Source organism: Pan troglodytes, chromosome 4 (genome assembly GCF_028858775.2).
Source record: "Pan troglodytes isolate AG18354 chromosome 4, NHGRI_mPanTro3-v2.0_pri, whole genome shotgun sequence".
NCBI lineage: Eukaryota > Metazoa > Chordata > Mammalia > Primates > Hominidae > Pan > Pan troglodytes.
The window spans coordinates 166,141,151-166,155,370 of NC_072402.2; the positions used below are offsets into that span (position 1 = coordinate 166,141,151).

General features: G+C 46.2%; 1 protein-coding gene across 8 annotated transcripts in view; it reads left to right on the forward strand.

Moving 5' to 3' along the window:
- WWC1 (WW and C2 domain containing 1) overlaps positions 1–4,082 on the forward strand; it is a 180,428-nt gene extending 176,346 nt beyond the window's left edge. For 4 of the 8 annotated variants that reach the window (XM_527107.8, XM_003310973.6, XM_009450095.5 and 1 more), the window contains exons 22-23: positions 2,164–2,288; positions 3,274–4,082. In XM_527107.8, coding sequence (XP_527107.5) covers positions 2,164–2,288; positions 3,274–3,340 — 192 coding nt within the window. In that variant the 3' untranslated portion in view covers positions 3,341–4,082. The remainder of the gene's footprint in view (positions 1–2,163; positions 2,289–3,273) is intronic. The other 4 variants (XM_009450096.5, XM_009450099.5, XM_009450100.5 and 1 more) reach the window with 2 other exon arrangements.
- The last annotated feature ends 10,138 nt before the right edge of the window (positions 4,083–14,220 follow it).

The following is a 14,220-nucleotide window of genomic DNA, read 5'->3' on the forward strand; positions in this document are numbered from 1 at the left end:
GAGACAGGTTTTCTCTCTGTCACCCAGGCTGGAGTGTGGTGGCATGATGGCTCACTGCAACCTCCACCTCCCAGGCTCTATCGATCCTCCCACCTTAGCTGGTCTCGAACTCCTGGGCTCAAACAATCAACCTGCCTCGGCCTCCCAAAGTGTTGCAATTACAGGCATGAGCCAGCGTGCCTGGCTTGCGCTGCGCTTTGACAGGTTTGCATGCAGGGGAAGTCCCTCACAGCATGAGACCTTCCAAAGGTGCTGGGGGCTACTGCCCAGTGTGGAGGAAGGCAAGGGAACTCCCAGGGGAGAGCTCGGGAAGAGGGGCCATCTAGGTTAGGTAGCTCTGCAGCACGATGGGGAGTCTCTGGGTCAGAGAACTCCAAAGCACAGCAGCAGCTTGGGGTCTCTTATAGGCCCAGGGTTTTTCTATCTATGGCTAACAAATGTTGGGTACAGTTTCACAGGGTATGCAAAACAGGAAGGTTGTATATGGCTTTAAAAGCTGCTTATTTGAGCTATATTTAAAACAACTGGAAGGGGAAAAATTTGAGTTTGGCACCAGCAGGCTTTTAAGCCAACAGGTCCCAGACTGCCATGAAGAAATAAACAATATAGGACCAATATGCAAGGGCCAATATAGGACCAATATGAAAAATTTCATAAATTTTTCATTTATGAAAAATAATACCTGCCACTCTGTGATCGCCACCCACGGCAAAAAAGACTTTTGCTAGTTCTTTGTGCACACAGCCAGCCTTGCTGAGAGCACCTTACAGAGGGTGCCTACCTGAACTGTCAGGACCATCAGCTGAAATCTCAGTGCTGAGTACAGGTGGTGATGCCCTAGGGCAGGAAGATGATGCTGGACTTCTTAGGCCTGGACTGATATGGGAGCTTCAAACTGACTCTGGCAGTTCTGAAGTTCCAGAAAAGTTTATTTCTTTCTTATTTATACCCTGTTTACTTAAAAACAGGATTATAACAAGAACATTGGGGGGAAAATAGAAAATTGGAAGGCTTGAAGGAGGAGAGGAAATAAATATATCCCAAATCTAAAGTAGCCTAATTATAGTTAGGTATTATATTTATCTTTGAGCTTCCTGGTAACCAAGGCAAAAAGAGATCAGAAAACAAGTGCCTATGTGCCCTACCTTAACACTTGATCTTATTCGAAAGACTGAGAAGTAATGCATGCCCTGACTTAAGAAAAACAAAGAAAACTTGACCTTTCAAATAGTAAAAAAAAAAAAAAAAAAAAGTAGCATCTATGACTTCTAACAAAGAACCATTGATATGATGGCTTTAGGCCGGGCACGGTGGCTCACGCCTGTAATCCCAGCACTTTGGGAGGCCGAGGCGGGAGGATCACAAGGTCAGGAGATCGAGACCATCCTTTGAATGGTGAAACCCCGTCTCTACTAAAAATACAAAAAATTAGCCGGGCGTGGTGGCGGGTGCCTGTAGTCCCAGCTACTCGGGAGGCTGAGGCAGGAGAATGGCGTGAACCCAGGAGGCAGAGCTTGCAGTGAGCTGAGATTGCGCCACTGCACTCCAGCCTGGGCGACAGAGCGAGACTCCGTCTCAAAACAAACAAACAAACAAAAAAAATGATGGCTTTATTTACCAAAATTCTGTCTTTGTGCAGTGTTTTCAAGTATATGGTACGTGGATATTTTAGGGCTGTCTGTGGTTTGTTCTCAAAAGTGTTTGCCTATGTTTACATTAGGAGGGAGGGGCATAGTGTTATACCCAAGCCTCTTAAGAACTACTGCATGGCTTGGGACTGAGTTTCCACCACTTCTTAGTAGTCTGACATTAAAGAAATTTCTTACTTTGCTGGAGCCTAAGTTCCCTGGGTAAAATAGAGGTAATAACATCTACCCTCCTAGGTGGCCTGAGGATTAGAGGTAGCGCACATTTCACCGGGCAGCCCTCATCTCCTCAATTCCTCAGATCCACAGTTATTCCGTTTCCTGGCCCCAAAAATCTAGTCACTCAAACAGATGATTTGAGCACTTCCCATTATCGTTCTGAATGAAGTGGATCCCACGTGGAGCAAGAGTGAGGGTGCCGTCCCTACAGTAGCCCCCTCTGTTGTGATAGCGAGTTCTCCTTGCCCCTTTCTGGAGGCCCCCTCCACTGACTCAGGGCCTTGCTTGCTTTGCCCAGCAGATGGACCAAGCGGAGCACAAGGGTGAGCTTCAGACAGACAAGATGATGAGGGCAGCTGCCAAGGATGTGCACAGGCTCCGAGGCCAGAGCTGTAAGGAACCCCCAGAAGTTCAGTCTTTCAGGTAAGCAGAGGGCTCCGGCAGCCCCTATCCCTTTCCCAGCTAACCCACGGCCTTAGTCTTCTGTCTGTGGTCTTACTGCTCTCATCCTTTGCTCACAGAGCACTGGCTTTCCCTGTAACAGATGTTCATCCTCCGCCAAGCCATCCCTGGCGATCCATGAGCTCTGCAGCGCTCTTCCCTTGGCTGTCTTTATCAGTCCCCACACAACTCGAGCTAATTTGTTAGATCCTCTTGTTTAATGAATGAGCCACCTGCTCCAGCCTTTCCTCGTAGTGTTTTCCTTACTGGTAATTGTGGAGGGTTGGCTGAATGATAAATAAGCCTAGGGGTGATGGATGCTCGCTGGGCCTCCCTGGCTCTGCCTGCCACCTGCTAGGATCTCAGGGAGGTGCTATCTTGCCATGCTGGACGCGGGTGTATTGTGGGAGGGTCCCGAATGCCATTTGGCCTGGGCCTCCCATCCACAGAGGCCCTAGCGTTTAGACTTCTGATGTCCTCTCAAATAAGGTACACATGTTTGTGTATGTGCTTAAAAAAAAAAAAATTCCTTTGTGGAATATAAACATTTAAAATGTATATTTGTACAACTATCTTTGGGCATCTCTTACCTTTTAACAAATTGAGAATCTGAAACAAACAAACATTAGAAGTGGCCCAAGGGTCCTTTTAAACTCTGAGAAGCCTCTGATTGGATTTGAACTAAGAGTCATCGTTCATGCTAATGGTCTTTTAAAGCAGTGGTTCTCAACCAGGGGTGATTTCTCCCCTTCCCCCTGGAACATTTGGCAATGAGCTTACATTTTGGGTTGTCATAACTGGTGGTCAAGGATACAGCCAGCATCTAGAGGGTAAGAGGCCAAGGACGTTGCTAAACATTCTGCAGCGAATGTATAGGACAGCTCCCACGACAAAGAATTATCCTGCCCAGAATCTCTGTAGAGTGAGGTTGAAAACCCCTGCTCTAAAGGGATGGCCTCTCTTATAGGGAGAAGATGGCATTTTTCACCCGGCCTCGGATGAATATCCCAGCTCTCTCTGCAGATGACGTCTAATCGCCAGAAAAGTATTTCCTTTGTTCCACTGACCAGGCTGTGAACATTGACTGTGGCTAAAGTTATTTATGTGGTGTTATATGAAGGTACTGAGTCACAAGTCCTCTAGTGCTCTTGTTGGTTTGAAGATGAACCGATTTTTTAGTTTGGGTCCTACTGTTGTTATTAAAAACAGAACAAAAACAAAAAACACACACACAAAAAAACAGAAACAAAAAAAACCAGCATTAAAATAATAAGATTGTATAGTTTGTATATTTAGGAGTGTATTTTTGGGAAAGAAAATTTAAATGAACTAAAGCAGTATTGAGTTGCTGCTCTTCTTAAAATCGTTTAGATTTTTTTCGGTTTGTACAGCTCCACCTTTTAGAGGTCTTACTGCAATAAGAAGTAATGCCTGGGGGACGGTAATCCTAATAGGACGTCCCGCACTTGTCACAGTACAGCTAATTTTTCCTAGTTAACATATTTTGTACAATATTAAAAAAATGCACAGAAACCATTGGGGGGGATTCAGAGGTGCATCCACGGATCTTCTTGAGCTGTGACGTGTTTTTATGTGGCTGCCCAACGTGGAGCGGGCAGTGTGATAGGCTGGGCGGGCTAAGCAGCCTAGTCTATGTGGGTGACAGGCCACGCTGGTCTCAGATGCCCAGTGAAGCCACTAACATGAGTGAGGGGAGGGCTGTGGGGAACTCCATTCAGTTTTATCTCCATCAATAAAGTGGCCTTTCAAAAAGAATCTTCCTCTTGCTCTCTTTTTCTTTCCTACCCCTCACTTCATCTGTTTCCCTGATTTTTGACTCTCCCCTTTCCAGTCATTTCCTTCCCACCCATCCGCAGTCCTGGAAACATTTATTTTTTCTTTTGCCCACTGTTTTCATTTGCTCATTAAATTAAAATGACTGGTCGGCTCATTGGGAATCCACATCCCCAAGTTAGACTGGGGATGTGCTCTCTGTACTGTCTCCTTCTGTGCAATTCCACCCCACCCAGTGAGAGATGACTTCACAGTTTCTTCATATGAGCATCATCCCATGTCGTCCCCAACCCAGGGCTGGTAGGTGCTACAGCTTGTGCTTCATGCTGCTCCTGTGGCCCCTATTCCTACCCAGCTCAGAGCTTTGCAGGGTCTACTGCAGACAATCAGAAGTCAGTTTCTAACAAATAGCAACAGCCACAAATCTCTTCCTCCTTCCTCTCTGACATTACCCTGTGCGACTTTTCTCAAAGTCTGTTGCACCACTCAGCAAAGCAAGATGTACCAGCTGTATCAGAATCACCTGGGGCAGCCTATTAAAAATGCAGACTGTTGAGACCATCCTGGCTAACACGGTGAAACCCTGTCTCTACTAAAAATACAAAAAATTAGCCGGGCGTGGTGGCGGGCACCTGTAGTCCCAGCTACTCAGGAGGCTGAGGCAGGAGAATGACCTGAACCCGGGAGGCAGAGCTTGCAGTGAGCTGAGATTGTGCCACTGCACTCCAGCCTGGGTGACAGAGCAAGACTCCGTCTCAAAAAAAAAAAAAAAAGAAAAATGCAGACTGGCTGGCACGGTGGCTCATGCCCGTAATCCCAGCACTTTGGGAGGCTGAGGCGGGCAGATCAACTGAGATCGGGGGTTCGAGACCAGCCTGATCAACATGGAGAAACCTGGTCTCTACTAAAAATACATAATTAGCTGGGCGTAGTGGCGCATACCTGTAATCCCAGCTACTTGGGTGGCCAAGGCTTGAACCCAGGAGGCGGAGGTTGCGGTGAGCCGAGATGGCGCCATTGACTCCAGCCTAGGCAACAAGAGCGTAACTCCATCTCAAAAAAATAATAAAAATAAAATGCAGACTGTCAGGTCCTCTCTAGACCCACTGAACTATCCCGCCCACCCTGGGACGGTCCCCAGTGCCAGTGTTTTACCCATGTTCCCTCTGTAAGTCTTATGCACACCGCAATTTGAAAGCCCCACTGGTATAAAGTGAGTGAAACCCAGGCAGAGACAGGCAAAATGGTGAGGCCCGCATCCTATTGGTGAGTCACACAGGGAACGCTGAAATTCATGGCCCTCTCCAGGCTACTGGGAACCCATGGGCGGTGATGGAGGGAGTGGCGCCACCTTCACTTGCTGCTGAGGCACTTCCCCCTCTCCCCAGCATACCCCTTACCTGGCTGTCTCTCCTCATGTATAAGGAACCTATAGTGGTGTAGAATCTACTCTTCTTCCCCCTGTGGCTTCCAGGCCCCCCTGTATAGCTGCTGTCCAGCCTGATTTCTCACCACTGGCCCAGGGCTTCCTCCTGCCCCGTGGCTTCACGTCTCTGAACACATCAATCTCTGATGTTCTCTCTCCTTCCACTGAATTCCACCAGACACATTCAGGGTTTACTTTGTAATGTCTTCATATGAGTATCAATCAACACCTTCCCCAACTCAATTGTACTAGGTTGTAGAGCACAAGGATGGTCTCGTGCTGCTCTGTGGCCCCTGTGCCTACACTGCTCTGAGCTTTGAGGAGGCTGCTGTCCTTGCTGACCCCATGATCTTTTCTGCCCTTCTGTTAAGGGCATTGGCCACAGCAACGGGGCAAATGCCCCAAGCTGGCTGTAAGTGACCCATCCCTTTGGCTCCCATGATTAGACCAAGGAGAGGCATGGGGCCCAGCTGAGCCATTCAGAACCATTCCTTAGCATTTTCCACTCAAAGGTTAGAGATGAGATTTTCTCTTCCCGAGGCTACCTCTGGCCATGGTTCCAGCTTCATGGGGGCAATGGGATTAGGAAAATGAGGCCAACCTGCAAAGGAAAGCAGATGCAAGAGATGGAGACAGAATGGGGGTGTCCTGGGGATCTTGGAGCCTGAATTCATTGGCACAAAAGGCAGCAGCATCCTCACTGTATCTGCAGTCCATTTGGACTCAATAAAAACTTTGAAAGTCACATGTGTTATGGAATTCCTTCTCAGTGACACATTCATCTGTGCTCAGTTGTCCCAGCAAGGGTCAGCCCCTCATACCCCTGCAGCATCCGCTGCTATGAAGCAGAGCTGTAAACCCCCTCCCTGTGTATAGGAAAAGCTACATGAAGCAAATCCTCCTGCCTGAAGAAGTGCATGTCAGCATCACTTCAGCTGTCGGGGCATTTGTGGGGAGAACCAGACCACCTCTGCGGAAGGCAGCAGACCCTCTTCCAGCCATGGATGGAGTTGAATTCTCTATAAATGGTTCACCAGCAACCACCAATACATTCCATTGTTTGCCTAGAGAGAAATTTAAAAATAAATAAATGTTCACTTATAATTGTGCGTGTGTCTTTTCCAGGACCTTCAGGAAACAAAGCTGGCAAACGTGAAATAACCCCCTCAAGCTCACATAAATAATAAATGGCTACAGCTAGGATGCTAATTCCATCTTTCAACTCCAAAATCTCTATTTTCTTTCAGCTCCAGCTTCTGTTTCACGGTGGCGTTACCACACCACACCACATGAGGCCCTAATTGTAGGGCCTTAGAATCCTTGGTCTTGAAGAATGAAGTCACAAATTCCTGTGGTTTCTCTGCACAGCGTGGGGAGAAAGGCAGGGTACTAGGATACTACTCTGAAAAAAGACAGCAAACCTCACTGGGTTTGGTCCTCCCACTCCTAAAGGCAATGGTTGCCTTTAAGTACAGACCTTTTTGCAATATGCACATGTGCTTTCTGCCTCTCAAGAAGGCTAATGACTAAGATTCTTCCAGTTAACTATCCCCTTGCTAAGCAGTCTCCAGCCACGCTGGCCTTTCTTTTTCTCCTTCCCTCCACCAGCACTTTGCAGTCCTAATTCCTTCTGCCTGGTGCACTCTTCCTCCATGTCTTCACATCGACTTCACATAACCAGCTTCTTCTCACCCTTCAGGTCTCAGCTGGAGCCTTACCCCTCAAGATCCCTCTCCTCCCTGGAGCATAAGTTCTTAAAGCAGGGACCTCATTTGCCTTGTTTTTGTTAGGTCTGATGTAGAGTGGGTTCTTAATATTTGTGAAATGAACTGAATGAATAGATGTGATGAAAAATCTGCCTCAAAGGTGTATTTAGTCTCTACATCTTTGTCATTCTAATCAGGAAGCCCGAAAGGCTCTGTGTAGAACAGGAGTACTAAAAGCTGGTTTTGTCAGGTGCCAGGGTGCAGACCCCCCTCCGATCCAGCTGAGGGCATCACCCCCTACCCCCAAACACACTTGTGACCCCACAGTATAAAGAAGCAGAAGGATTGGGAGCTAACACACACATAATGTTTAAATTCGCTGAAGAGCCAGGCATGGTGGCAGTGAGCCGGGATCACGCCACTGCACTCCAGCCTGAGCAACAGAGTAAGACTCCATCTCAAGGAAAAAAAAAAGGTATCTGATATCTTATCTCGATAAGATATCTACTCATTCATACAACTATGTAGTATTCCACTGAATGGATGTGCCATCAGTTAATTGACGGACACGTCTGTTGTCACCAGTCACTTGCTTTGACAGTGCCTAATTTCTCTCTGTCTATACATCCTTTCGCACATATATGAATATGTCAGTAGATAAATTACTGCCCTCATTCTTGAAATGCACTATTAGACTCCCAGGTAAAACTGTAACATACCTCTCTGTCTCCATTGCTTGAAGGGCAGTAGAAAAAGATGAGACTCTGGAAAACAGAAGTCCTGAGTGCCATGTCCACACTGCACCTACCTCCAACTCCAGGACTTTGAGCAAGATGAGATGCCTGCCCTTCTTCATTGAGTGAGGTGAAGATTCAATGAGATTAGGTAGAGAAGAGATGTACGTTGCTAATGGATGGTAGGAAAATTGTTATATTCTAGTAGGGAGTATTTTCTAGTTGTTATATTCTAGATGATTCTGGGAATAACTAAACCTTACGAGTTTGGCCTACACCTTTGGTAAGGTTTTTCTCAGGGCCCTTGGGACTGAATAAATGTATTTTTTTTATTTTTATTTTCTTGGGACAGAGTCTCGCTCTGTCACCCAGGCTGGAGTGCAGTGGTGTGATCTCAGCTCACTGCAACCTCCACCTCCTAGACTCAAGTGATTCTCCTGCCTCAGCTTCCGAAGTAGCTGGGACTACAAACATACACCACCACGTCTGGCTAATTTTTGTATTTTTAGTAGAGACAGGGTTTCACCATGTTGGCCAGACTGGACTTGAACTCCTGACCTCAACTGATCTGCCCGCCTCAGCCTCCCAAAATGCTGGAATTACAGGCGTGAGCCACGGCACTGGCCTCAATAAATGTATTTAGGAGAATGTGGTAAGTAGTAAATTTGCAACCAACCACAGAGTAGCTGATAAATATATATGAAGCTAATTAGAGTAACAAAAGAACACAAGCTTGCCATTGCAGTACTTTTTACCATTTGCATTTATGTATTTGATTCTTTAGTTTTATCTGTTTATTAGGATGTTGGAGACACAGGGCAGGCACCATGCATATCTTGTTCACTATTTTAGCTCTGGGGCCATAACAGTCCCTGACAGATGGCAGACCCTCCAACAATTGTTCAGTGAGTGAATTAAGCTAAGACCAAAGTTCTAATTCCAATCCTGCCAAGTCCCAACACAAATGTGGGCACACACTTCCAAATGGTTTTCAACCCTCTCTGCAGGCTGCTATGACAACAAGTGACTGGATGCACTGTTTCCCCAGAGGGAGGCATAAGTGTATGATGGGTGACAGGAGATAATGTTAGGTGGTACATGGGTGAATTTTTATATTTATAGTCATATTTGTTTTAATATACATAATATATAACTTGTCCATCAAACCCATGCTTTCACAGATATTACTGTTTAAGATGAGGATAAGTAAATATTTAAGTTAATAAAGTGAATCAATTTAAAGAAAAATATGTACTTAGGTGAAACAAAGAAATGGCAAAAATAGTGATGATGAAAACATCTGGGGCCGGGTGCAGTGGCTCACGCACCCTGGGTGGGCCTTCCCACCACCCTTGTGATAGGAGGGAGAGGGAAAAAGAGAGGCTTTCAAGGATCAGGGGACCTGCCTCCTCCTAGGTCAGGGCTTTGTCTCAGCCCCACCCCTCCCTAGGAGAGTCACCGTGTGCTTGGGGGCATTCTCACTGTGCATAGGAGAGTGCACAGCTGAGGCAGGAGAATTGCTTGAACCTGGGAGGCGGAGGTTGCAGTGAACCGAGATCGTGCCACTGCACTCCAGCCTGGGCAATGGAGTGAGACTCTGTCTCAAAGAGCGTGCCCTCTCCCAGAGCCTCAGGATGGGAGCCTAGTGTCTTTTTTGAAAAAAATTAGACTTAGTTTTCAATTATTATGTAAGTAATTGATACACATCATTAAGTAAAAATGATAGGAGGCCATGGTTTTGGACTAAGCTCCTGCACCAGGCCCCAACAGACCAGACTGAAAATCAGAATGGAGTCACCCATGCTCAAGTTTCATGTCACCAAACCTAAACTAAGTTACCTGACCTTCAGGGAAATCAGGAGAGAGAGAACACCCAATTTCCCAGACAGGTCCTTTGAAGCCTTCAGTCCTTCAGTCATGAAGAAGTTCCCTCTGCCTTAATCCTTACAGGCAAAAAGGTAGCCTGAAGGAAACTGTCGTTAACTGCGCAGTTATTTTTCTATTATTCTATTATGTCCCCATCTTATGAGAAAAGTAACTTTGAAAGGACTAATACATCCTGTTCTTAGCTTCCGCTTCCTTCAGGCCTTCTCTATGAAGCCAGCCTCTTCTGCTCAGCGCTTTGGAACACTGATTCTATTTCATGGACCGAAGCATTGCCCAATTCTAGAATTGCAATAAAGCCAACTGAGATCTTTAAATTGGCTATAATTCATCCTTTGGCAATACAGTAAAAAAAAAAAAAAATTCTCACAATTCTGTAGAAGGGTATGAGATATACAATAAAAGACACCCCCACCCTCTGCAATCTACCACTCACAGTAGTTTATCTGGTGGTTTCCACTTTTTAACAATGGTCTGGGCCAGGTGCGGTGACTCACTCCTGTAATCCTAGCACTTTGGAAGGTCGAGGCGGGCAGATTGCCTGAGCTCAGGAGTTCGAGACCAGCCTGGGCAACACAGTGAAACCCCGTCTCTACTAAAATACAAAAGAAATTAGCCGGGTGTGGCGGCATGCGCCTGTAGTCCCAGCTACTCGTTTGGCTGAGGCAGGAGAATTGCTTGAACCCAGGAGGCAGAGGTTGCAGTGAGCCGAGATCATGCCGCTGCACTCCAGCCTGGGTGATGGAGCAAGACTCTGTCTCTAAAAAAAATAAATAAATAAAATTTAAAAATAAAATAATGCTCAGTAGGCCAGGCACGGTGGCTCATGCCTGTGATCCTAGCACTTTGGGAGGCCAAGGCAGGTGGATCACCTGAGGTCAGGAGTTTGAGACCAGCCTGGCCAATATGGTGAAACCCCTTCTCTACTAAAAATACAAAAATTAGCCAGGCGGGGTGGTGTGGGCCTGTGGTTCCAGCTACTTGGGAAGCTGAGGCAGGAGAATTGCTTGAACCTGGGAGGCGGAGGTTGCAGTGAACCAAGATTGTGCCACTGCACTCCACCCTGGGCGATAGGGTGAGACTCTGTCTCAAAAATAAATAAAATACAATAAAAATGGCCTGTATTATTTTTATTCATCATCTTCAGTAAGACCTCTCCACTCGTCACCATAAAGATGAGGACATTATGGCACATACTTACCCTTTCTCCTTCCCAGCCACAACTTCTAATTTTTCTTAGTTACATTATTATTCTTATATAGTTTAAAAAAGGGTATCACATTTACGCACTGCTCTGTAATCATGTAATCATAAAGCTTCCTCTGCTGTGAGTTGATTTAAAAAGTTAAAAACTAGTAAACAGCATTTACAGATTGATGGGGAAATCAACATTATTCCCTATGGAAACAAGTAGTGTGTGATCAGACCTGGGTCATTAAAACTTTACCACTAGAAGGAAAATTTAAGGTTCCAGTCATTCTTTCCCTCCCCATAGCTTTTTTCATTTCTTCCTAGTCAGTTCATTTTCTCTTGAGAAGTAAAACCAAAATCCTAAGCCCCATGACGGACTGAATGGATGTCCTATCCTGTTGGCCAAGGAGAGCCCGGGACAGCATCTGGAGGTGGGACACACCTCCTTATACCCCCGCCCTCCCTAGCTTCCAGTAGGCATTCTTTCCTAAAATCTAAACAGAAACCAGACCTTTGGAAAGCCTGGCTTCACTGCTGATTTCCACCAACTCCCCCTCCCTTTTGCCATTTCACCACAACAACCAACATGCATTCCTTCCTGATAAGAGGCCACTGAATGGTTCTGGCCAGTTTACAACGGATGTGCAGGGAGGGTTTTTATATCCTCCCCTTCGCCTTTTGACATCAGAGGCCCAGAAGCTCCACCCTCAAATCATGGTAAGGACACCATGTTTTGTACAGGGGTCCCATGAAGGGGCATGAAGCTCAGTTGCGCAGGCACACGTTTCTCCTTTCATAGATATTAGTGACCCCTCCTACAGCTTATTAAATATATATATTTGGCCACCTGCTCAGCACACATTCTTTTTTCCTCTGCCCTTCCCTCAAAGTGCACGTTTTCAGCTACTGGCTGGAGGCTACACTTTCCAGCCTGTCAGAGTGGCCACCTGCAGCATGCAACTCTTTATGTGAAATAAAGCTGTCCTCTCCAAATTTATAAACCTCATCATTCTTCTCTTGACTCTTTTTTTTTTTTTTTTTAAGACAGTCTCACTCTGTTGCCCAGGCTGGCGTGCAGTGGTGCGATCTCAGCCCACTGCAACCTCCACCTCTGGGTTCAAGTGATTCTCCTGCCTCAGCCTCCTGAGCAGCTGGGATTACAGGTACCCGCCACCACTCCTGGCTAATTTTTGTATTTTTGGTAGAGATGGGATTTCACCATGTTGGCCAGGCTGGTCTCGAACTTCTGACCTCATGATTTGCCCACCTCTGCCTCCCAAAGTGCTGGGATTACAGGCGTGACCCACCATGCCCAGCCACTTGACACTCTTAACCCATGTCCTCATTTTTAGACTCCTAATCCACCAGCAAGTTCTGCCAATTCTATCTCTAAAATATATCATAAATATATCCATTTTTTTTTCTGCTACCATTTTGATTTATCATTGCTGACCTGAACTTCTTGGAATTCTGAGATCAAGGTCCTGGCAGGTAGGGTCAGTGTCTTCAGAGGACTCTTTCCTTGTCCACTTTCTCCCTGTGTGTTCACATGGTCTTACCTCTGTGTGTGTCTGTGTCTGCGTCCTGATCTCCTCTTATGAGGACACTAGTCATGTTGAGTTAGGGCCCATCCTCATGACCTCTTTTTTTTTTTTTTGAGATGGAGCCTCTCTCCATCACCCAGGCTGGAGTGCAGTGGCGCGATCTCAGCTCGCCACAACCTCTGCCTCCCAGGTTCAAGTGATTCTCCTGCCTTAGCCTCCTGAGTAGATGGGATTACAGGTGCATGCCACCACACCCAGCTAATTTTTGTATTTTTAGTAGAGATGGGGTTTTGCCATGTTGACCAGACCGGTCTCAAACTCTTGACCTCAGTTGATCTGCCCACTTTGGCCTCCCAAAGTGCTGGGATTATAGGAATGAGCCACTTCGCCTGGTCCTCTTGACCTCATTTTAACTTATTACTTCTTTAAAGACCCTATTTCCAAATAGTCACATTCTGAGATACTGGGTGTTAGGACTTTAACATAAGAACTTTGGGGGAATACATTTCAGCCATAACACCACCCTTCTTCTTCTTCTTTTTTTTTTTTTTTTTTTTTTTTTAAGATGCAGTCTAGCTCTGTCACCCAGGCTGGAGTGCAGTGGAGCAATCTCGGCTCACTGCAAGCTCCGCCTCCTGGGTTCCTGCCATTCTCCTGCCTCAGCCTCCCAAGTAGCTGGGACTACAGGCGCCCGCCATCATGCCCGGCTAATTTTTTGTATTCTTAGTAGAGACGGGGTTTCACCGTGTTAGCCAGGATGGTCTCGACCTCCTGACCTCATGATCCGCTCGCCTCAGCCTCCCAAAGTGCTGGGATTACAGGCGTGAGCCACCGTGCCCAGCCAACACCACCCTTTTGAAAAACAAAAATTCTCCACCACCCATCTACTCATCCAAACCCTCTAATGGTTCCCATTGTGCATAGAATAAAATTAAAACCCCCTGCCTTGACTTTATATGGGTAAAGGGAAAGGGAAAGCTTTCCCCTTGGCCTCCTGAAGTTTCACTGGAAAAATCAACTTGCAAAAGGCAGATTAGTGGGTAAAAAGGCATATAAATTTATTTGCTGTATATTCACAGGGAGAACCACTGAGTAATTGCTCACCCCGCAAGGTGGTGCCTAGGTGTATATGTCGTCCTGGCAAAACAGATTATGGGAGTGGGGGAAGAGGAATTCTGTTGAGGGGATTTTTAGGGAGAATGGATGGATTAGGGAACAGATATTAATGTATACATTATCTTGTGAAAGTCTGTTCAAGTGTGGCTACACTGTTGGTTTTACAGGAAAGGGAAGAAAAAAGAATCGTCCTTAATGTGCCTTAGTGTGTCTGGATCTCAGGCAGATAAAGAAACTGTAACTTCTTAGGGAAAGATGGGGTGAGGGAGGAGGTCAGAGAAACCTTGAGTGTTCTTCGCTTCAGTATGTCAAAGCACCATATTTTGGGATATCGGTTTCCGAGCCCCAACAACTTACAAATTCTTATATGCTCTCACTTTTGCCAATCTCTGCATCTGGGCTAGTACCCAATCCCCCCCCCTCTTTTTTTTTTTTTTTTTTTTTTTTTGAGACGGAGTCTCGCTCTGTCACCCAGGCTGGAGTGCAGTGGTGTGATCTTGGCTCACTGCAACCTCCGCC